The sequence below is a fragment of the Budorcas taxicolor genome, chromosome 16 (assembly GCF_023091745.1).
Source record: "Budorcas taxicolor isolate Tak-1 chromosome 16, Takin1.1, whole genome shotgun sequence".
Taxonomy (NCBI): Eukaryota; Metazoa; Chordata; class Mammalia; order Artiodactyla; family Bovidae; genus Budorcas; species Budorcas taxicolor.
The window spans coordinates 76,982,056-77,006,967 of NC_068925.1; the positions used below are offsets into that span (position 1 = coordinate 76,982,056).

General features: G+C 38.3%; 1 protein-coding gene across 1 annotated transcript in view; it reads right to left on the minus strand.

Moving 5' to 3' along the window:
- The window catches only part of ZBTB41 (zinc finger and BTB domain containing 41), a 29,548-nt gene that overhangs the window by 3,281 nt on the left and 1,355 nt on the right, over positions 1–24,912 (minus strand). Inside the window, exons 2-9 of the mRNA XM_052654110.1 lie at positions 15,470–15,677; positions 14,716–14,785; positions 11,746–11,893; positions 9,184–9,313; positions 5,799–5,894; positions 4,359–4,465; positions 2,794–2,899; positions 1,713–1,801 (exon numbers count right to left, since the gene is read on the minus strand). Of these exons, the coding sequence (XP_052510070.1) occupies positions 1,713–1,801; positions 2,794–2,899; positions 4,359–4,465; positions 5,799–5,894; positions 9,184–9,313; positions 11,746–11,893; positions 14,716–14,785; positions 15,470–15,677 (954 nt within the window). The remainder of the gene's footprint in view (positions 1–1,712; positions 1,802–2,793; positions 2,900–4,358; positions 4,466–5,798; positions 5,895–9,183; positions 9,314–11,745; positions 11,894–14,715; positions 14,786–15,469; positions 15,678–24,912) is intronic.

Genomic DNA, 24,912 nt, shown 5'->3' on the forward strand with positions numbered 1-24,912 from the left:
GTTACCAATTAATTACTACAAATTAATGTTTTAAAAAAACTTAATGCAGTTATAAAGCCAGCCCTTAATAACTTTCTCCTCTAGGTAATTCCTATAGTTTTACAATTCTTAAATCATCAGTGGTTTCAAATTAAGTTTTAACTATCTCCTACAAATCATGAGTTTATTCTTAACTAGCATTGAGAATAGTATTAATATAGTTTCCTCATTTCTTACTCCTATTTATGTGGTCCCTAAATTAGGACTTCTTCATTTTCAGGGAGATGCGCTTTTATGTTTAACACAGTTACTGTATCAGTAACAAATTCTTTTTCTATTTTAATTTTTAAAAATATTTGGCCATGCCAAGTCTTAGCTGCAGCATGGGGGCTCCTAGTTGTGGCATGCAGGACCCAGTTCGCTGACCAGGGATTGAACTCAGGCCCCCTGCATTGGAACTACTGAACCACCAGCCCACCAGGGAAGTCCCAGTAATAGATTTTTTACTGTAATTCTATGCTGTTGAAATTGCCCAAATTCAGTTATTTCCAATTCTCATTAAATATGAGAAATATAAAATAAATTCATTTCCCTTCCAGAACAGCAGCTTGACAAATTCCTAACTAAATATAAAGCAAACAGCCATAAATGTATTAATAGCTTTCTTTCTTAAAAAGAAGGAAAAGAAAGATAGCACTACGTTGTGTCCAACTCTTGCAATCCCATGAACTGCAGCCCACTAGGCTCCTCGATCCATGGGATTCTCCAGGCAAGAACACTAGAGTGGGTTGCCATTTCCTTCTCCAAGGAATCTTCCAGACTCAGGAATAGAACCCAGGTCTCCCACATTGCAGGCAGATACTGTACCGACTACGTGAGAAGCCCAAAAAGAAGGAAAAAAAGCTTTAAAAATTATTAATTTACATGAGAAGTAAAACAAGAACTATGACAACATATAGGAAAAAATCCAACAATCTATGTTTCAAAATATGGTAGAATTGCCAAAGGAAAAAAAGGAAAGATTTAGAAAATGGTAAGTCCTAGAAAGGGCTTCCCTGATAGCTCAGTTGGTAAAGAACCTGTCTGCAATGCAAGAGACCCCAGTTCGATTCCTGGGTCAGGAAGATCTCCTGGAGAAGGGAACGGCTACCCACTCCAGTATTCTGGCCTGGAGAATTCCACGGACTGTAGTTCATGGGTTTGCAAAGAGTTGGACATGACTGAGTGACCTTCACTTTTAAGTCCTAGAAAGCAGCTGAAGTGAATCATTCTACTACAACTACCTATACATCACAACTGAATATGTAAAAAGGAAAACCATACAATGGTTGACGTGATAAGCAACAGCAAGGTCATATCTGAATTACTCTTTTAAAAGATAAGGAAATGAAATAAATGTCTTCATAGAGCCATGCAGATATAGAGGAACCATAAACAACCAGGAAAGGAGAAAATGGGAACTGAAAGTTAAATTCTCTACGGAGAAAATTTTCCCCAAATTCTACAAAACGATATTCAAAAGTACTGAAGCTTACATAATATGGAACAGAATGATCAGACTAATGTCCATTCACGACACCAATTTTAATAAGCAAAAATTTTACTGGCAGGAAAAAAACCAATTTCACCAAGAACAACAAAGTATAAACATCCATTTATCACTTCTGAATAATTACTATATATATATATAATATATAAATAAATATATATAAAAAATACCCATTAGGTTTTACCTGAATGTGTCCGAAAATGCATTTCCAGACTTGATTTGCCTTTAAAAATTTTCTTACAAACATCACATTGATGAAAGGTTGCTTTATATCTAAGAAAAGAAAAAGATTTGAGTTTTAATAGTGAAAATAAGTTATAACTTCATACATAACTGTCTCATTATTAAAGCAGAGAATGCCAAATGAACATGGAAATACTTTTTATGCATTAACCTTAACTCTGGTTCTTCCTTCTCCAGTTATACTCGATAAATAAATCTATAAAAAAGATGTCTTTAGATTTTCAACTTTAAACTACTTTAAGCTTTAAATCATCAAACTTTTATATATTATTTTCTACTTAAAAATGAGAAGGAAAAGTTACAGGGACCAAAAAAAAAAAATCAATGAGATGGTAAGCGGGGGTTAACTACAAAAGTGCACCATGGAAATGATCCCAAGGCTCCACTCTAGATCCACTCCCAGCAGCCCTTGCAGAACGTCTAAGAGACAAATTCTGGTTCCATGATTATCTAGGTCAGCATTACACTAAGTTTCCTGACACCTTAGACCATTTGCTCCAAATACCTACTCCAAGAACATGAATTCTTAGAACATCTCATACTCACACAATCCAAGTTATTAAGCCTGGATATCTAAACTGTATTAAAAAGTTGATGTTCAAAGACAGTACATACCTCCTTCCAATAAAGTATCATTTATCAGTATCATTAAAGGAATCTAAATTCTGACATTTTCCAATAATTGCTGTCATATTAAGTACAAAATGTAGGCAGTATGTTCATTTACATTTAGCTCTCCAAGAGCTACTGCAACCAAACATAAATGAAGTTCCCAAAAAATGCCACAATTTTATATTAGTCACTCACGTCAATGTCTACCATCTCCCAGTGTTTGAATCAACCGAAATCAAGTATGAAAGATTATGCTACATTCAATTCCTTTACATCTGCAGAGAAGCTAGATAAGCTGGAGAAAGGCCACTGATGAACCCATCCTCAATTAAATAAACTATGAGACAACTTTTCTCCAACCTAGCTTTATCCAAGGTGATGATGATGAGAAACTTTGCCTTTTCACTTACTTTTGCCACACCTTCTCTCCAAGGTGTACACTTTTATAATGAACAGTGAGATGATCCCTACGGCCAAAGCATTTTCCACATTCTTCACACTGATGAGCCTTCTCACCTTAAAGACCCAAATACTTTTGTTATAATAGGCATGCCAATCTTTTTTATCCCCAGAAACAAATTATCCAGCAGTTAAGACACCGTGGTAGAAAACAGATACCAGAAAGGTAAAGCCACCCTTTATCTGGGCTGTTTGCCTTTAATTAATACTCAAATTTATCTTTCTTCAGTGACTCTGTACTTATTTTTAGGAATGTGAATCCTCCTCCCCAGTTGGAGAAGGAATCGGTAGCCTTTCACTGCAGACTTCAAATCTTGACTTTCAGTGTAACAGGGTGAGATAATGAAAGGACTTCACAACTCAGGATTTTTTTTTTTAGGAATATATAAGTCTGGATATCAAACACCTCAAATGAATATACAATGAATCCAGATGAGGCTGTCTTATTGTTTATAAAAAAGGACCTGAACATTTTCAGATCTTTATACTTCACTTTTAAAGATTTTTCATCTTGTGGGGATTTCTTACATTTGCAATGAGCCAAAATACAAATATAAAGGAAAGTTCTAGATGAGTCCATTTGTCACCTCTATTCTTATATTCAGTTACAAAGGCTTGCTCTTTAAAAATCAGTCTCATTACCCGTGTACAATCAAACCATGTGACTTCTAGAATCAGAAATTTAGAATTGTCCTCCTGAAAATGGAAATGCACAGTGCCAATGAAAAAGTCATCAGACCTTTAGCGCCTATTAACAGTGGTGATAACAACTGCAGCCTGCCTCACTGGCATCATCCAAGAAAACGCTACATCTGCTGCACACTGTTCATTTAAATTATGGTTAAAATAATAATCATAATCACCTGTTCTACTGGGCTCAGAGAGATGGCTCTTTCTCATCATTGTGCTCATAAAGGTGGCTCTCTTAGCACTTCCTGAACATCAATCTGAGAGGAAAATATGAAAGAAATCCCCAGAGTATAAAAATTATAAATACAGAATAAAGATCTGAAACTGATCAGGATTATTAAGGTGCTCTTCTAAAGATATGGTTTCAAAACTTCACTAGTACATAAACTTTAACACCCCAATTACAACGATCCTCTTGAGGGATCTAAGTTTTGCTAGCTTCTTTCAAATCCAATTAAAATGAGAAACATAATCTTGACGTCTTCATTCAAAAAAGTGCCAATGGTAATAACTTCACATACCCACATAATATGCAAAATGCAAATTTGAGAATCTGATTGAAACAAATTTTAAAAGTCAGTTTGTGATCATAAAGGGTAACCAAGTGATTAAAATTACAGAGACCAAAAAACCGTGTCACAAAATTATGTCTCTTTTTAAAAGAAATACTTAGAAAAGCTTAAAAAGATGCTTTTTTAAAAAAACTTTTAAAATCCGTATTGTTTACCAAGGGGTGACCAAATATACCAGCTATTTAAATTACAGCCAGCAAGTCATGGTGTGGTTTTTCAGGTGCTCTGGAAAATCGTTACCAAATGCGCCTCACCTGAGTGTATCTTCTTGTGCTTCGTAAGGTGATCATGACGAATGAAGGTTTTCCCACATTCATCACACTCGTATCTTTTATCATCATGATGTACTCGTAAGTGAAGTCTATAAAGAAAAAATAAATAAATGAAGCCCACTGACACCCGTGACAATGGGTGAAAGAGGAAAACTCGATTAGCTTTCAGTAACGCGAGCTGGGCTGCTACTCATGCTCGCCCACCACTGTCTGCTCCATCACTGACTTCTAGGGGCCTTCCCGCTTCACACCTGACTCCAGGGCTCCCACTCAGCTGGTGTGGGCAGCACTTCGACCTCTGCACAGACTCCACTACCTCTGGATGGCATTCCTTCCTGACATGAGGCTCCTAACCTGCTTCTGGGAACCTACCGGACGTCTAGAGGTGTCAGCTGGTGTTGCAGGACTGACTGGGGTGGAATCAGAATCGACAAACGAGGTAAGCGCACAAGCGACAGGTGCGTGATGACACAAATCACTAAGAATCAGTCCTATTTTGGGCAGCTGACACCGCTCACACACTGACCACTGAGACCTTAGCAAAGCCGACAAGGAATCAACTGACAGCCACACTTCACTCCTTTCCTTCACACCAACCAAATAAAGTGTGGCTCACTTTATAATCACCTAGAAACAGATTATAAAAGGGTATCATAAATAACAGATTATTAGAATTCATTTAACTTGAGCTATTTTTATCCCCACAATATTCCATCTGTATACACCCTAGTGAAATGAATAGCCTTTCCAGTCAAGTTGTCAAAACAGGTGTTGATTCTGCTATGACTAAAATCAGTAAAATCACCATTCTGTTTAAACTTAAAAACTGGAAATAAAAGTGTAAAACCTAAAATCCTGAGAATACTGATAAGATTTTAAATTGTATACATATTTCACAATAAGTAGTCATCTATTATTTATTCATTTAAAAACAACTTTTCATAAATTGCAAAGGTAGTCAGCATTCAGCTGTAAAAATAATCACTTAAGTTACAACTTATTTTCAGAAAACTTTCTAAAATTGAGAATCCTCTAGTTTTCAGTTTTGTCATATTTTTGTAACAAAAACATTCTTTGACAATTAGGACTGAAAAAATACACCAACTTTAGAACACCAGAGTTTTCATGAATTTTGATTCAAAGAAAAGTAATGAAATATTTAAATAAAAACGACTTAGTACAGCATTACTCTTAGTGATGAAGAAATATATTAACATATTCTAAACCACAGAATTAAGAAAATATTAAAAGGCATAAAGAAGAGGCAAAAGTCTATAAACTTTTCTGCACAGCTTTGCTTCATCACAAATGTTAAGACAGTTTTAATTCATCAAACAACTAAAACAATGTTAAGAAAAGAGAGTATAAAATGGAGATAGAATTTTATCTTACTTAATATGGGGGAAAAATGGCTTGACCTACCTGTATGAGCTTCCATGACGAAAACTTTGTCCACAGATACTACAGAGATGAGGCTTTTCTCCACTATGGATTCTCAAATGTTCTTTCAAAGTAGTTCTGTATTAAAAAAAAAAAAAGAAAAAAAGTATACACACATGTATATACAGCTATAGATTTTTTTAATGCCAACCTAATACAGAAATACATATTTAATACATAAACACAGATTTATAGAAAGCTTACTAGAAAGTTGTTGAAGCTACCATAATGTCAACTGTTCCCCTTCTCCTACATTTCCACTTCTTACTGGATTAGTTGCACCAGTATACAAACATGTTTATTATGTCTCTCTTCTTAAAAAAAGCAAATAATTTAGCTCTGGCCTCCTTTGCTAGTGGTTTGCTAGGACTGGAAAAGGTCAGTTTTCATTCCAATCCCAAAGAAAGGCAATGCCAAAGAATGCTCAAACTACCGCACAACTGCACTCATCTCACATGCTAGTAAAGTAATGCTCAAAATTCTCCAAGCCAGGCTTCAGCAATACATGAACCATAAAATTCCAGAAGTTCAAGCTGGTTTTAGAAAAGGTAGAGGAACCAGAGATCAAACGGCCAACATCTGCTGGATCATCGAGAAAGCAAGAGAGTTCCAGAAAAACATCTATTTCTGTTTTATTGACTATGCCAAAGCCTTTGACTGTGTGGATCACAATAAACTGTGGGAAATTCTGAAAGACATGGGAATACCAGACCACCTGACCTGCCTCTTGAAAACCTGTATGCAGATCAGGAAGCAACAATTAGAACCGGACATGGAACAACAGACTGATTCCAAATAGGAAAAGGAGTACATTAAGGCTGTATATTGTCACCCTGCTTATTTAACTTAGATGCAGAGTACATCATGAGAAATGCTGGGCTGGAAGAAGCACAAGCTGGAATCAAGATTGCCGGGAGAAATATCAAGAACCTCAGATATGCAGATGACACCACCCTTATGGCAGAAAGTGAAGAAGAACTAAAGAGCCTCTTGATGAAAGTGAAAGAGGAAAGTGAAAAACTTGGCTTAAAGCTTAACATTCAGAAAACTAAGATCATGGCATCTGGCCCCATCACTTCATGGGAAATAGATGGGGAAACAGTGTCAGACTTTATTTTTCTGGGCTCCAAAATCACTGCAGATGGTGATTGCAACCATGAAATTAAAAGACGCTTACTCCTTGGAAGGAAAGTTATGACCAAACTAGACAGCATATTAAAAAGCAGAGACATTACTTTGACAACAAAGGCCCGTCTAGTCAAGGCTATGGTTTTTCCAGTGGTCATGTATGGATGTGAGAGTTGGACTATAAAGAAAGCCGAATGCCAAACAAAGAATTGATGCTTTTGAACTGTGGTGTTGGAGAAGACTCTTGAGAGTCCCTTGGACTGCAAGGAGATCCAACCAGTCCATCCTAAAGGATATCAGTCCTGGGTGTTCATTGGAAGGACTGATGTTGAAGCTGAAACTCCAATACTTTGGCCACCTGATGCGAACAGCTGACTCATTTGAAAAGACCCTGCTGGGAAAGAATGAGGGCAGGAGGAGAAGGGGACAACAGAGGATGAGATGGTTGCATGGCATCACTGACTTGATGGACATGGGTATGAGTGGACTCCAGGGGTTGGTGATGGACAGGGAGGCCTGGTGTGCCGTGGTCCATGGAGTCTCAGAGAGTTGGACACGACTGAGCAACTGAACTGAACTGAAACATCCAAGACATACAAATGAAAGATACTCAATTGTCACTACTGAATTTTAGTGACAAATCAGTTAAACTGATGTAAATTTTAGTGGATAGAGTTTAATAATATATAAGAAATCCAGTTTATCAGTACTATTCCTTTCCAATGTGCTCACAACTTATTAAAGTAATGTTTTAAGCCAAAGAAAACTTCACAGATACTTGCAATTTCCAGACGGCAATGGTAAACAGGGAAACCATGTAAAGGATATTAATTGTTGCTAGTCCTAAATCCTCCAGCCTTACCGACTGTGGACGGATCACCTCCTACAGTTCTCATATTCGGAGATTTCCCACATACATAAAATAAAGGCTGAGGAAAGGCAGACAAAGTTATTTTGAGGGGAAAGAAAGGAAAGCACAGTACATCTGACCATGGCGGGCTTCTGTCACTACCACCTGGTTTTATTTCGGCCCCACGTCCAGTGGGCATGAAGTTGAACGCGACCTAAAGGCAGATCTCCACCAGTAGGGGGTCTCCTCCACCAGGCCCACCAACACCAGGAAAACTATTCCCAGACCCTAACAAGTAAAAAGATGGAAAGGCTGTTTTCCTTTTCAGTTTGTTTGATTTTTTATTTTTACAGAAAGACCTTTAAAGGAAAAAATAATTTATACTGTATAAGATATACTTTATATTTTACTAATCGGGTAAATACAAGTTTTCATATAAATATAGCATACTGATTTTTCTGCCCTTGTACCCATTTGCTCTTTTAGGGAAGTGTCACTTCAGTTGTTTTAAAATACTGAACTTCTACATACTGAAGCGTACTAATACGCACACACTGTTTAAAGAAGAGTGCTGTGTGCAGGATGAGACAGAGAACACTCCCGTCACTGACAACACTTCCACGTGGTCTCCTGGGTCTGCTCCTCCACTCGTGCCTCTCTCGGAAACAGCCATTTAGGGCAGGGCCCCCTTTCTTTGTCTTACTGCCTGTGCAGCGCATGTCGCTAGGCAGCACACTGTGCTGCGCCGTATCTGGGGCTCACAGCCGTGTGTCCGACTGCATGACTCCACACAGCCATCTGCCACTGCAGGGGGTGGCTGTCCAGCACAGGCCTGGTGGGCGACAGAGGAGAACCCACGGCTCTAACTTCCCTTGCAGAGCAGCCCTTACTCCGCCTGCCCGTCACCCTGGTTCCAGGGCATCTGGGCCTGCCAGTTCCCGCACCTTCTGTGGACTCTGCAAGGAGTCGAGGCTCTCCATTTCTCCATTACCGCTCTGGGATCTGTCCTCCTCAGACCTGCTAGGTCAGTTCCCACCGATACTGCTTTTGAGCTTCCAAACCTGGGCTGCTCTTGTGGCTTTCCTGTCTTGCTGTCTTTGTTGCTTATGTCTTCAAAATGAATGAATGAACAAACAACCTTTAATGAATATTTAGTGGGGTTTTAGAAAGAGACAAAATGATGTCTCTGTTAAATCCACCATCTAAATTTGAAAATCCTGACCTCATATTACCTTCCATAACATTTTATGTAATTTCTTTTATACTTAAGTTTCATACTAAAGCATGATTCAAGTATCTTATTTTACCTTAAACATTATAAACTATATTCATTGATTATTTCTACATTACAGTACCGGGATTTTTCTGGGTATTTAGATAATTCCTCACCTTTCTCGTACTGATTTTCCACAGATAAAGCAAGTCCATTTTCTCTTTCCACCATGGGTACACTCTATATGGCGTTTCAAATTTCCAGTGTCATTAAACTGGCGACCACATATATCACACGGGAAAGGACCTACAAAGGAAGAATTAGTGTGCATATAATGTTTATGAACAGATGCTAAGTTAAATTTAATACATACTATAAATTCACACCTCCCACTGCTACTGCCCATATCATAACACAACCACTTATCTGTTTACAGTTATCTTTTTCCTTCTAGACTGTTTAGCCCCAGCAGACAGGGCACATCTCTACATCTCCAGAGCTGAGTACGGCACCAGGCATCTGGTAGAATAAATGCTGAATAAACCAATGGGTTCATAAACTGAAATGGCCAACTCCTAGCTTGAAATCAGACTGAATCAAAGTAAAAAATGCTACCTACCAAAGTTTGGGGTTGGCGGGGGGTGGGAAGAGGTAACAAGAAACTTTCAAAGGATAAACAGAGGACTTAAGAGAGCTCATGGTTTGGAAATAGACTGTTGCTCCTTATAACCAAAAAAATGTAATGATATTGTCTAGACTGAAAATACTGTGGCACATTTCTGTTTAGTCTTACAAAAATTAAACACAAATTTCTTATAGTAATATTGACCTTTAACTGGATTCAAAATGTCACCATGATTTTACCAACTAAATGACTGGAGAGAAGACAGAATTCTACTGAAGGGCAAACCAAAAGGTAGACAAAGGATGTGTGAAAAAGAAGTATGGCATGCTTGCTATGCCCTGCCCACTGAACACCACCCTGAAGAATCTGCAGTTTCAACCAAATCCAGATAGAAAATATTTGAAAACAATTCCATCAAGTTCCAAAGAGCAAAACTTGAATTTTCCAGGCCCTGGCAACCATTTACATAGCATCTACGTTGTATTTTGTTGTTGTTTACATGCTAAGTCATGTCTGACTCTTTTATGACCCCAGGAACTGTAGCCTGCCAGGCTCCTCTAACCATGCAGTTTCCCCAGGCAAGAATACCAGCATGGGTCACCATTTCCTTCTCCAAGGTATCTTCCTGACCCAGGGATCAAACCTGGGTATCCTGCTTGGCAGGCAGATTCTTTACCAATGAGCTACCAGGGAAACCCACACTGTATTTACAACTATTTGAATAGCATTTACATTGTATTAGGTATTGTTTAAGTAATCAAAAGATGATTTAAAGTATGCAGGGGGATTTGCACATTATATGCAAACATTACCCCATTTTATAGGAGGGACTTGGGCATCCTCAGATTTGGGTGTCTGGGGAGGTCTTGGAACCAACCCCCACGGATCCTGAGGGGCAACTGTATTCCTCACTGCGCACATAGAGCCTTGAAAATATCTGAAGACAGCTGTTCTGTCTCCCTTTCCCAAACAGCATATTTCAAGGTCCTTCAAAAGTTTTTCAGATGACATGATCTTCAGGCCCTGCTGCTGCTGCTAAGTCGCTTCAGTTGTGTCCGACTCTGTGCGACCCCATGGACTGCAGCCCACCAGGCTCCTCCGTCCATTGGATTTTCCAGGCAACAGTACTGTGGTGGGGTGCCATTGCCTTCCCCACTTAAGGCCCTATGTTGCCGTAATTACCCACCTCTGGAATATATGTCAATACCCATCCTGAATGTGGTATCCATAAATGAATGAAATGTTCCAGATCAATTTAAAATCAGTGAGATGATGACCTTCCTAATTCTGAACAATACGTTTTCATTAATGTAGTTTAAAACTACAGTTGCCTTTGTCAGTCATATGACATTACTGGTTCAGACAGTATCTAAAAAGCCTCTGCTATTAATAAGCCCATCTGAAAACTGAGGCCTTTGGATTCTGTACCATTTTACAGCTCTGCAACTCCCAATGACTGGAAGTACACTGCCATATGTACAACTTTGTATTTATTGATAATTAATTTTAAGTTAATTTGTTTTAACTTTTTTGACAGCGGATTTTTTTTTTTTACATTTTTAGTTTCTGCTACCACTCCCCCTGTGATCTTTATTTCATGTTGCATATTGATAAAACATGAAGTATATTATCTTTTATCCAAGTTGTCAATAAAAACAGTGAACAGGACAGGGAACAGGCTACTTGGATGATGATAATTCATTACTGGGATTAAACTGTCGTAAATGTACCTATCTGGAACACAAGTCTCCACTGCGGCCACAAGCAGGAGGCAGAGAACTCAGCAAGTACAGCAGTGCATTCCAAGTACGCCAAGTTTACTGCCCTCTCTGAGAAATGAGGTTTTTCTAAAACAAACAGACAAAAATGCCTACCAAACCTATCCAACAGGCACTCACAAACCTATCCAACAAGCAACTGTAAATAAATGCAGTTCTGACCACGAACACACGTGCCACCAAAAAACAAAACAAACCCAGTGTTTACTCATCTCCAAGAACCCTGCCCCACTCACACGAGCTCCTCTCCTAAGTGGTCCCACAGCAGCAGTCTCCCCAGCACGATGTGCTCACCAACAGTGGCTGTGATGGTCCTAGAAAAGTAATTTGCTTACCCAGATGGAACTTTTCTTGATGTTTCAACCGTGCAAATCGTGATTTGAAATGTTCTTCACAATAGGTGCACTTAAAAGGTTTGTCTTGAGAATGGAGAATCATATGTTCCTCCAAGTGTGGTCTTCGAGTAAAAGATTTCTTACAAATCTAAAGGAAAATGCACATAAAATATGAGGGAACGTGAATCTAAAATAAAAATATAAAGCTTTGATGAGGAATAAACATATAAATTCAAGTAGTCAGGAATTTCTCCCAAAAGCAAAAACTTACCAAAAGTATAATCAACTGACTGTACAGAAAAAAAAGAAGCCTTGAGAAATGAGCGTGCTGTGCTTGGTCGCTCAGTCCTGTCACAACTCCTTGCGACCCCACGGACTGCAGCCCGCCAGGCTCCTCTGTCCATGAGGATTCTCCAGGCAACAATACTGGAGTGGGCTGCCATGCCCTCCTCCAGGGGATCTTCCCGACCCAGGGTCTGAATGAACCCAGGGCTCCACACTGCAGGCAGATTCTTCACCGATGGAGCCACCAGGGAAGCCCCGGAGGAATTACAGCAAGAAGTTGTTTTAAACTAGCACTAAAGGTCGGCTAATTCCAACATCTTCCATGTCCAACAGGCTGATTACTCAGATTATACAGTCATCTTAATCCTGGTCAACATTTCTAAATCCATTAAATGTATATTTGAAAACTAATTATATGTCATACTAGCCATATATTTGATTAGGAATTGGAGTAAAAAAACCTCAGAAAAATTACTTGAAAGTTTATCTCTTAAAAGTGGTCAGAAAGAATAGACACAACTTTTAAAAAAATCTGGTAGACATCAAATTTAGAAAGTGGGGGCGGGGCGGAGACAGGCTGCTGTAGTAACAAGAAATGCACTATATGCCAGATGTAACAACACGGCATGCACTCTACACCAGGCGCAAAGCTAAGTGAGTCATGGATTATTCTACTTAATTCTCACAACAAACCTAGGAGGCAGATACAGTTATTATCATTTTACACGTGAGAATGATAAAACTTAATAAGGTAAGGAAACCACTAAGACCCAAATAATTAACCTCAATTGCTAGAAGCTGAGATTAGAGAAATGGTGAGAATGCGGTCATACACATAAACTGAGGCCTTGGAGTAAAGACAAAATGACAGCTGGTGACTCATTTAAACAGTATTTACCTAAATAATGAAAAACTACTTTAGGGGGTGAAAAGTAAAAGTGAAAGAGGAGAGTGAAAAACTTGGCTTAAAACGCAACATTCAGAAAACGAAGATCACGGCATCTGGTCCCAACACTTCATGGGAAATAGATGGGGAAACAGTGTAAACAGTGTCAGACTTTATTTTGGGGGGCTCTAAAAATCACTGTAGATGGTGACTGCAGCCATGAAATTAAAAAATGCTTACTCCTTGAAAGAAAAGTTATGACCAACCTAGATACCATATTGAAAAGCAGAGACATTACTTTGCCAACAAAGGTACATCTAGTCAAGGCTATGGTTTTTCCAGTGGTCATGTATGGATGTGCGAGTTGGACTGTGAAGAAAGCTGAGCACCGAGGAATTGATGCTTTTGAACTGTGGTGTTGGAGAAGACTCTTGAGAGTCCCTTGGACTGCAAGGAGATCCAACCAGTCCATTCTGAAGGAGATCAGCTCTGGGATTTCTTTGGAAGAAATGATGCTAAAGCTGAAACTCTAGTACTTTGGCTACCTCATGCGAAGAGTTGACTCATTGGAAAAGACTCTGATGCTGGGAGGGATTGGGGGCAGGAGGGGAAGGGGACGACAGAGGATGAGATGGCTGGATGGCATCACTGACTCGATGGGTGTGAGTCTGAGTGAACTCCGGGAGTTGGTGATGGGCAGGGAGGACTGGCGTGCTGCGATTCATGGGGTCGCAAAGAGTCAGACACAACTGAGTGACTGAACTGAACTGACTGACTTTAGGGGGTATAGAAGAATAAAAGGAGAAGGACATGGCAACCCACTCTAGTGTTCTTGCCTGGAGAATCCCAGGGACGGGGGAGCCTGGTGGGTTGCCGTCTATGGGGTCGCAGAGTTGGACACGACTGAAGCAACTTAGCAGCAGTAGCAGCAGCAGCAGCAGAATAAAAAATACCTACAAATTCATTGCTTCTCCTATCATTGTAAAATAGAGACTGATTCCACTCCCCTTAAATCTTCCCTGGCTGGAGTGGCTTGTATGACCAACAGAACATGCTAGAAGTGGTGCTCTGAGACTTCCAAGGTGAGGCTGTAAAAAGCATGATACTGCTCACCTTGGCTTCCTGGAACACTCTTTCCCTCCTGGAGCCCAGGTGCCATGCTAGAAGGAAGCTCAAGCAGCTCCAGGAAGCGGCCCTGGCCAGTGGCCTGGCAGAGCTCCCAGCTGCAGACCAACACCAACCTCCAGCCAGGCGAGTGAGGCACTTTGGGAGCAGCTCCAAACCAGACCAGACAGGACCAGTCGGGACCAGACAGACTACCCACCAGCTGAAAACAACTGAGTGACTTCAGCTGGCACCGCGTGGGACAGAAGAATTACCTAGCGAACTCCTGCCCCATTACTATTACTGACCCACAAAATGATAAGATGAAAGTGAAACAGTAATTTAAGGCCACTAAGTTTTCAGGTGGTTTGACATATAGCCACTGATAATCAGAAGTGGAGGGAAAATTTTAACATTTTGTATTGTATGCAACAGTAATGTCATAATTTATATAGACAACTATAGAAACATGTTATAGTGGTTACAATAATATCTAGGATTTCTATTTTTCAGGTCCATCATCCAAAAAGTAACTCATACCAGGCTTAATTTGTAAAAATATTAGAATAACACTGTATAAAAGATTCTAAAAGTGATATAAGCTAAGTTTATATTACTCTAAAATTTAATTACTTTCACAAAAGTTCACACTACATTTAATTTAGGGTTTTCTACTACAATTTAAAATCTCTTACATCACACTTCCAACTTTCACTCTTAGTCTTCTTAATGGAAATAAATTCCTGTGCATTTTCAGGATGAAATCTACAAGAAAAAAAATTAAAAGACTGTTAGGAAAAGATGATATTAGTTAAGTCAGTACTCTATTTGACATGTTAACAGTTAATTATAAGAATCTAGCAGTGATTCCTTTATTAGAGACAGGCACACCTGAGTATTTTAAGAATCGCTATCATTTTAATATATGAATGTGTGTGCCTAAATTTATGCAGAAATAGTCAAAGTAAAATGTAATCATTTTAAATATATTCAGGAACCTATCTATTCACAGAGAATCTTCAAAGCAACTCACTTGACTTTAGTCCCTAGTTCAGTAAATTTAATTTCTCAGTTAAATATAAATATTCTCTCACAAATTTTTATATACTAAAGACAAAGCTGAGCATGAGGAATAAGTTTTCTGGAGTTGTATAATCATATACATTGAAAATATACTTGTCAAAACCCAAGACACAAAACTAAGGATAATAAAAATGTCGTTTCTTAAATTTCTAGAATATAGATTGTTATTTTTGTTTCAACCTCAAAAAACTTAATCTCACAAGTATGAACTAATATTTGCTGTTCTTTTCTTAAAAAATTTGTCATCTAGAAAATTTTAAGCAATGAAAGGAGTGGAAACAAGCACTCCATAGGTGTGTTTGGCTCACTACATATTTAAATGAGAAGGCACATTAGAATCTACTATGGAAGCAAGATCATACTTGCCTCTTAACATGCTTGGCTAAAGTCTTCTTGCTTGCATGAAGTTTATTACAGTAAGGGCACTTGTGCTCCTTCTTATGAAATTCTGTTTCATTACTGTGCTTCTTTCTGTGAACAGTTAGGTTAGACTTTGTTGAATAGCGCTGGTGGCAAATATCACACTCAAAGGGCTTCTCACCTGTGTGAACACGTGTGTGGCTCTCATATTTCCCTATGAAGAGACAGAAATGAAAATTAAGCTCAGTACCGTTACTACACAGTGACTGAAATTAGACAGTGGAATAAAATCTCATGATAAACAGTATATTTAATAGACACAAACTGAAAGGAACCTACAGATTAGCAGACTTTTTAAAAAATATCACAAAAGGCAACATAATATATTATATAGCTCATATATCTTCATCTCTCTTCCCACAGAAGGAAATCTGGAAAGGGTACTACAAATCTAGCATTACTCAACAAAATTTACACTACAGCCCATTCATACAAGACTTCTCCAGCTTATTAAGACATTAGGACACAAGCGCATCACCTGGACTGACTGCATGCTTAACATAAATTTACTAAGGCCCACATACTTAGGTAATAAAGAAAAGTAAGAAAATGACAAGATGAGCGGGTATAATGCAGACACCTGGAGGCATATTAATGTGAGATCTGTATTATATTCTGAATATAATGTCCTAAATTATAGGACCTAACAACCTAAATGTCCATAAACAGATGAATGGATAAAAAAGATGTTGTATGTATATATACGTGTATACACACACACACACACATATATAATGGAATATTGCCCACCCATAAAAAATGGTGAAATACTGCCATTTGCATAAACATGGATGGACCCTGAGATTATCATACTAAGTCAAAGTAAGTCAAATATGACAAAGTCACCTATGACAGGCGAATATAAAAAATAATACAAATAAAGTTATTTACAAACAGAAACAGACTCACACACATAACAAACCTATCATGGAAAATAATTTATATAAAACTGAGTAACTTTGTTGTACACCTGAAGCTAACACAATATTGTAAATCAAACATAGTTCAATAAAAAAAAAAATTGAAAAAAAGAAATTTTAATACAGCTTGTCCAAAAAGAAAAGTGACAATTTAAAAATGAAATAAAAGGACACATTTTGGCTTAATTTTTATTTATATTCCTACTTATGATGGTGGTGATGTGTTTAGTTGCTAAGTTATGTCGGACTCTTTGCAACCCCATTGACTGTAGCCCGCCAGGCTCCTCTGTCTGTGGCATTCTCCAGGCTAGAATACTGGAGTGGGGTGCCATTTTCTTCTCCAGGGGATCTTCCGGATCCAGGGATGGAATCTGCGTCTCGTGCACTGGCAGGCAGCTTCTGTACCACTGAGCCACCTTATACTAAAAGCCTTTCACATCATTATTCAGAATATACAATTTCACATTATAGAGGCAGACCAGTATCAATGGTAGGTGCAGAGACCCTGGATCCAAGCACCTGGACATGAATCACAACACTTTAAATTGCAGGCTATGTGACCTTGGACAAGTAACCTTTCTCAAATCTTTCTTATTTGAAAAAATAATAGTGGCATAATGAAAAAATGCAAAAATAAAAATGGAATGATAGTATTTACTTCAGAGGATTACTGTAATAATAAATCAGTTAATACACATAAGACACTACTGTTTTCTAACCCATTACGAGCTCTATCAGTTAATGCTGGCTATGATTATTACTCTGTAATCAAAGCTGTGACTATGCACATCTAGTAGCATAAAACGGAAATTTTAACTAAGGATACTTTTGAGTGAAAGGCAACAGAAATAAGAAAAAACACCATCAATATGAAGAGCAATTTTCTATGATAAGCTTAGCTTTGCTTTGTCCTGAAAAAATATATACACATAAATTTTTCTTCAGGCGAAAGCTAATAGGCAAATAACATTTCACCCACACACTTTAAAAAAATATGTAAGTCGTACATGTATCATGGAGATTAGATAAAAAACAAAATATTCTAAGGCCATGAGGAGAAAAGATAATCATAATTATTTGTCTACATTCACCAATTTATTACATGCATCTAAATACAATTTTTGGAGTACAACTGCTTTATGAGGTTGTGTCCGTTTCTGCTGTACAGCAGTGTGAATCAGCTGTATGTCTACACCTGTCCCCTCCCTCCTGGACCTCTCCTCCACCATCCCATCCCTCTAGGTCATCACAGAGCACCATGCTGAGCTCCCCGTGCTGCACTGCAGGTCTCCACCGCTATCTAATGTACACATGGGAGTGTATGTATGTCACTTGCCTCCCAAATCCACCCTCCCCTTCCCAGCCACCCCAGGGCCCACAGGTCTGTTCTCTATGTCTGTCTCTATTTCTGCCCTGCAAATAGGTTCATCTGTACCATTTTTCTAGATCCCCCACACATGCATTAATATATGTTATTTTTCTCTGACTTACTTCACTCTGTATGACAGACTCTAGGTCCATCCACATCACTCCAAATGACCCAATTTCGCTCCTGTTTACGGCTGAGTAATATTCCACTGTACATATATACCACATCTTCTTTATCTATTTATCTGTTGATGGACATTTAGACACACCATGTTCTTGGATTAAAAGAATCAGTATTGTAAAAATGACCATACTACCCAAAGCAATGTACAGATTCAACACAATCCCTATCAGACTATCAATGGCATTTTTCACAGAACTAGATCAAAAAGTTTTACTTAGTATAGAAACACAAAAGACCCCAAATAGCCAAAGCAATCTTGAGAAAGAAAACCAGAGCAGGAACAATCAGGCTTCCTGACTTCAGACTACATTACAAAGCTAAAGTAATCAAAACAGTATCGTACTGGCACGAAAACAGAAATATAGATGAGTGGAACATGATAGGAAGTCCAGCAACAAAGCCAAGTACCTATGGTCCCCTAGTCTTTGACAAAGGTGGCAAGAATATACAATGTAGAAAAGGCAGCCTCTTCAATAAGTGGTGCTGGAAAAACTGGACATGTAACAGAGAGAAATTAGAACACTTCCTAACACCATACACAAAAATAAACTCAAAATGGATTAAAGACCTAATGCAAGGCCAGACACTGCAAAACTCTTTGAGGAAAACATAGGCAGAACAACACTCTTTGACATAAATCACAGCAAGATCCTTTTTGACCCATCTCCTAGAGTAATGAGAATAAAAACAAAAATAAACAAATGGGACTTAATTAAACTTAAATATGATTAAATTTAATAAACACAGAGAGTATTATCTAAAAATTAATTGCACTGCACTTACATAAGAATACTGAAGAAAGGGAACCAAGGTATTTCCCTTAATGTAAGGGGGGAGGATAACATTATAAGCAAAGAAAAACCAAGATATGATAAAAAATCCACAAGGTATTTAAGCACAGACCATACGATGATCTATGCATCTTTTGCTTCTCTGGTGGCTTTGACAGTAAAGAATCTGCTTATAACACAGGAGACTATGGTTCCATCCCTGGGTCAGGAAGATGTCCTAGAGAAGAGAATGGCTACCCATTCCAGTATTCTTGTCTGGAGAATTCCATGAACAGAGGAGCCTTTGTGACCATGGGGTCATAAAGAGTTGGACCCAACTGAGCAACTGAACACACACATACATATTAATATGCATATAGCATAATTATGTATTTCTAACCTTGAACTATCCAAAAAAAGTTGGAAAAGCATGTATTTTTATTATTTTTTGCAGGATATAACCAGAATAATACTGCTATAACATAATTTCTTGGGGGAAGTGTTTTTTGAGTTGATTTTAATCTTTCTCTATTATAATACAGCATGCTTGAATTATCCTCCAATTAAATTAATTAATTAAAAAAAATATAGCATGCTTGTACTGGATTCCAAAATACTTTTTACACATTTATTGGATACCAGAAAAGGTACAGAATCCAAACATTAGCAATATGTACTAATAACCCATAATTTTAATTTGGCAAAGATAGGGGTCATTTTATGGAATTAAAACAAAAAAGTCTTCCATGATTGTAAAAGTTTTCACATTTCACATTTTTCATAAGCTTGCTTTTTAAATTATGTAAATAATGAATCAAGAGTATACAGTATGATTTTTAAATTACTAAGTTACAAGTGATTTTCGGAATGGGACTATTCCTACCAGGGGACTGACTGCATACTTAGCAGTCTCAGAACTGAAAGCTAACTTAACCTCCTGCTACTAAAGTCTCCTGATTTTTACCCAAGTGAATGGGAAGAGCCACTTAAAAATCTCACATTATAAGAAAAATCTTCCCCAAACCTTTTATTTTCTATGAAAATACCTCTGTTGGGAAGATGTCAAATTAACAATTAGTAGAATTTCCCTTGTCAAGAAAGTCTTGCTTGCAAATTAAGTTATATGTAGTTGAATAATAAAGCCATTAAGTGGCAGTTAAAGATCAAAACTACTTCTGATTGTTAAACTTCCATTTGCCTACAGACCAGAAGACGTAACACGATTTAACCGCCTAAAAAGAAAACTGTTTTAAAATAAATTCAGTTAAGTCCAAAGACACCTATGAAAATACATAAATTTGAATAATTTACTGTAACAATCAGAATCTCTAAAATAAAAAACATTTCTATTATGTCAACTCAAATGTATGCACAGAGGCACTGCAGGAAATGTTATCTGCATGGCTTTGAATTTCTGAACAACAAGAGACAGCTTCTGAGGGAATGCTGAACCACAAAGTCAGGTAAATGTACAATGAAATCCCACGTTTAAATCAACTGGTAGGGTTGTTGAGGGCAGGGGTTCTCCTCGCATAAACACAGACAACAAATCTCTCTTTCTTTTCTTATTGGGTGGGGGGAATTCAATAATAATGTATAAATCAAGTGTTTACTTCAAGGTTATCAAATAGTTTCCATCAAAAAAACCCTCAGTGTTCCTTCACAGAATACGAAGTTATGCCCAACCATTCTTGACCTCCAATAGAAAATACATAATATTAAGAAATTTCATCCACAGCATTTTTCTGACTGAATCCCAATATGAATTATGTTCCAAACTAGGAGATATAGAATACACATATTTACACATAACAAAACTTGACCTTGGGTTTCATTCCAAATGGGTCATGTTAAATTATTATCAGATTTCATGTGGAACTTTTTCAAAGAGAAACATCACCAAATTAGCTCATTATATATCTCATACGCCAAATCTTAAATTATACCTCAAATTTATTCATTTGGCATGGCATGAAGAACACTTCACTAAAATATTTAACTTTAAAGTAGAGAAGTATGCCGTAAGTCAAAACGCTTCCCTATTCAGAACCAACTGGAATCTGTCAGGATAGTCTTAAATAAGTCACATTTTTTTCAAAGCTACAAAATATTTTCTGCTTCTAGAAGAGATCAAATTTAATCTAAGGAAAGGACAGAAAAGACAAATCATCCAAAATTTTTTTCTCTCACCCCTATCTGTCATCTTTTCCCCATTTGATTTTTGCCTTTTCACCCCTAGGTTTTCAGTTTAAGGGGGGAAAGGTCAAAGGACTCTTATCTGCATGAGAATGGGCAGAGAGGAGGACAGCTGGAGCCTCAGGAAAGCACAACTGGATCAGGAGTCTGCCTCTGAGCATCTATGAAACACATCAAAAAAGATAAAAGATCCAAAGTGAGAGAATCAAATCAGTAAACTACATATGGTTCCAGAGCTTATTAGTTACCTCTCATAAACCCACTCTGAAACAGCAAGTTAAAGGCCTCTTACAAGTCAGATGTCAATCTTTCACCCTAGTTCAATTAAACAGGAACTTACTGAAAACTTACTCATTTTAAATGACCTGGGCTTTCATCAAGGATACTAACTAAAAGTAACAGACAACACTTTCCAGCTCACAATGTGATGAGGCAGGGAAATAACAACCAAAATGCTAGGTGGACATTTTAAAAACCTCCTAAAGAAATGTGGGTGATACAAGGGTTATTGGAAAGTAGCCCTGGGAGTGTTTCAAGAATAAAGAGGACTTCCGATAGAGATGATACAGGAGGACACTGAAGAATCACAGGTCTTCTCCATCTGCCTGTTCTTTTCATTCTACCCGTCACCAGTCCACTGAAGCCTGCAGCTCTGATCCACCCTGTCCCGCACCCCATTCCCAATGCTGCTCATCCTTCTAGCCCAAGCCTGAAATAACCCTCTGCTCTTTCCAACTTCCTTCTCTTCCCTGAAGCCAGTCTACCTTTCTAAAATGCCTATGGCGGTCATTTCCTCTGTTTTCTCAACTTTTTATCGCTTACTGGATTAAAAACTCCTCTGCACTGCACACAAACTACTCAAAACATGACCTCTGCTCACTTGCCAATCCTCATCTCTCATCATTTTCATTATGCCTACTTGCCCACCCTGACAGAGAAGGCAATGGCACCCAACTCCAGTACTCTTGCCTGGAAAATCCCATGGACAGAGGAGCCTGGTAGGCTGCAGTCCATGGGGTCACAAAGAGTCGGACACAACTGAACAACTTCACTTTCACTTTTCACTTTTACGCACTGGAGAAGGAAATGGCAACCCACTCCAGTGTTCTTACCTGGAGAATCCCAGGGACTGGGGAGCCATCTATGGGGTCGCACAGAGTCAGACTCAGACACAACTGAAGCGACTTGGCGGCAGCAGCAGCAGGCCACCCTGCAATCACCCTAGTTTTAGCAATTTCCAGAACATAAGTACCTTAAAGTCTTTGTACTTGTTGGTCCTTCTGCCTTGCAAGCTCCTCCCTTTCTTATGTTCTCAGCTCAAATGCTACCTGCTCCATGAAATCTTTCCCGATTCCCCTAAGCGTCTGTCCCTGTCCTGGTAAGATTATCTTTATTATAATATAACTGTGTTTTTGCATGTACTCATTAATCTCTAAGATTCTTGACGACAAAGAACATATCACTTCATATTTGTTTAGTGTCTGGCATAGTACAGACACACAGAAACTATATTAATGACGAATAAGAGCAGCTAGCATTCACTGCACACCTAAATTTCACAGTATTGTAATTTCATACTATATTCACACAAATTTCACAAAGACTATCCTATTTAATCCTCATAGTAACCCCCATGAGAAGGTACTATTAACACCATCCATTCTATCTGTGAGGAGACAAAAGTACACACAGGTGAAGTAACTCACATAAGACCTGGATGCAAAAACGCAGGCAGTCTGACATCGCCACAGCTCATATCAACGCTTCGTAACCAGTATGATAAAATCATAATCTCAATCTCTTCTCTTTCTCTGCACAGGGGAGGAGTCAGCAGCCCCAGTGAGGCTAAGCAAAAAAGGGGTTCAATAAGAGGGGGATAATATAAAACACATCCAGAAAGGAGGCTGGAAATAAGCTGACAATGTGATCTATTGATACCCACATTTATCTGATTATCTGAACTAACCTTAGTTTAAAAAGCTGCAAAATGCCTTCTTTTTAGTATATCAAGACCTTAACTTATGCAGTATTTCCCCAAATAGTGTGCACAGAACTCTAGTTTCCCGGGAGTTTCCAAATGTCCCGTGATAAAGTTATCTGAGAAAATGCCAGGTTAAGTAAAATTGACAGGTTTGTTTGCTAGAGAATTCGAGAGTGTTAATAGAGATTGAGTATCATCTTCCTTTTCTTACCTGAACCCAGAATCCCTTGCTCACAATGCATCCCACAGGCCCAGTGTTGGATACAAGAGTCTGATATCTATCTGCTGGACCCACAATGCCACTGGCAGACTGACCCTGCTCTCACACATCTCAAATCAAATTAGGCCAAATTAAGGAAATGGCAACCCATTCCAGTATCCTTGCTGGGAAAAATCCCATGACCAGAGGAGCCTGGCGGGCTACAGTTCACGGGGTGGCAAGGAGCCGGACACGCCTGAGCACCACTGAGAACAAGGCATGATACAGGAAGCGTGTGCTAAGAGTAAAGTCTAAAAAGGCAGAATCAACTGGAAAGATGAAACTTTGTCAGGTATCTCAATTCAAGAATGTTCTTCTGTTCCCTGTAATGCTCACAGTACGGGTCCACAGCTCTACAAGAACATTTACCAGCCTTAGTTTAACAAGCTACTTGTCTCCAACTGACTAGTTGCTCAAAAAGTTACTCTATTCATTTGTACAGAACATTAAACACACTAAAAAGAGCAATGAACAATTATTAAGTTGGATTCTCAAAAGCATTCTAATTTAGAGAAAAATATTCAAAGGCATAAAAAAGCAAAAAAAGGGCACCTACTACTTACACTGCTTACATAGTTTACACTGTTGAGTATTTTGAGAGCAAACCAATACCTTATTTAACCAATTTCCTCCTAACTCAATAACGTCAGTGAGTGAAGTTGCTCAGTCATGTCTGACTCTTTGCCACCCCATGGACTGAAGCCTGTCAGGCTTCTCTGTCCATGGGATTTTCCAGGCAAGAATATAGCCAAGAATACTGGAGTGGGTCGCCTTTCCTTCTCCAGGGGATCTTTCTCACCAGGTATCAAAACTGGGTCTCCAGCACTGCAGCCAGACTCTACCATCTGACCCACTAGGGACACATGGGGATATATTAAACGTATAAGTAATTTTACAAGGTCAAATACTTATCTGCTTCTTTTATCATTCTATGTGGTAAAATACAGTCCCCAATTTCATAACTTTCATTTATATGTAAATAGGTGAATTGCTGCAATTTTAAAGTTCACATTATAAAGTCCATATAAGACACCTCCAAAAATTATTTTACTAGCAAGTAAGCTCTCCTGAAATTAAATATTCACTGACTGCCTGCAATGCAAGAGACCCAGGTTCGATCCCTGGGCTGGGAAGATCCCCAGGGAAGGGAATGGCAACCCACTCCAGGTATTCCTCCCTGGAGAATTCCATGGACAGAGGAGCCTGGTGGGCTACAGTCCATGAGGTCGCAGAGAGTCAGACACAAATGAGCAACTAATACTTTCCCTTTCATATGCTTTTCACTTTCATATCACTTTTCATATGCTTTTCTAATAAAGAAAATATTGATTTATTCATTATTATAATAACCCAAGAATTCTATTAGGACACTTCCTAAAGTCTCTGCCTACAGAATGAAGGCATTTATTACATTTAGTAATTTAGTTTTATCCCTAACTATTCTTAATCTGAAACATCCCAGTTCTAAACAGTACTGGATACTGGAAAAGTGACTATATTTATGACTCACATATTACCACGCTCAAGGGGAAACAGTACAGGAATTATTAAATTACATACAATATGGCCTATTTCAATTTTCTATGACTCAAAAATAGCACTTAAATTAAATTAGCATATAAATCAAAATGCTATATTCATAATTATTGGCACTTTGGAATTTTCCATACTAAACACAGGAACTAATGGTCTGTCACCTACTGCCAGGACA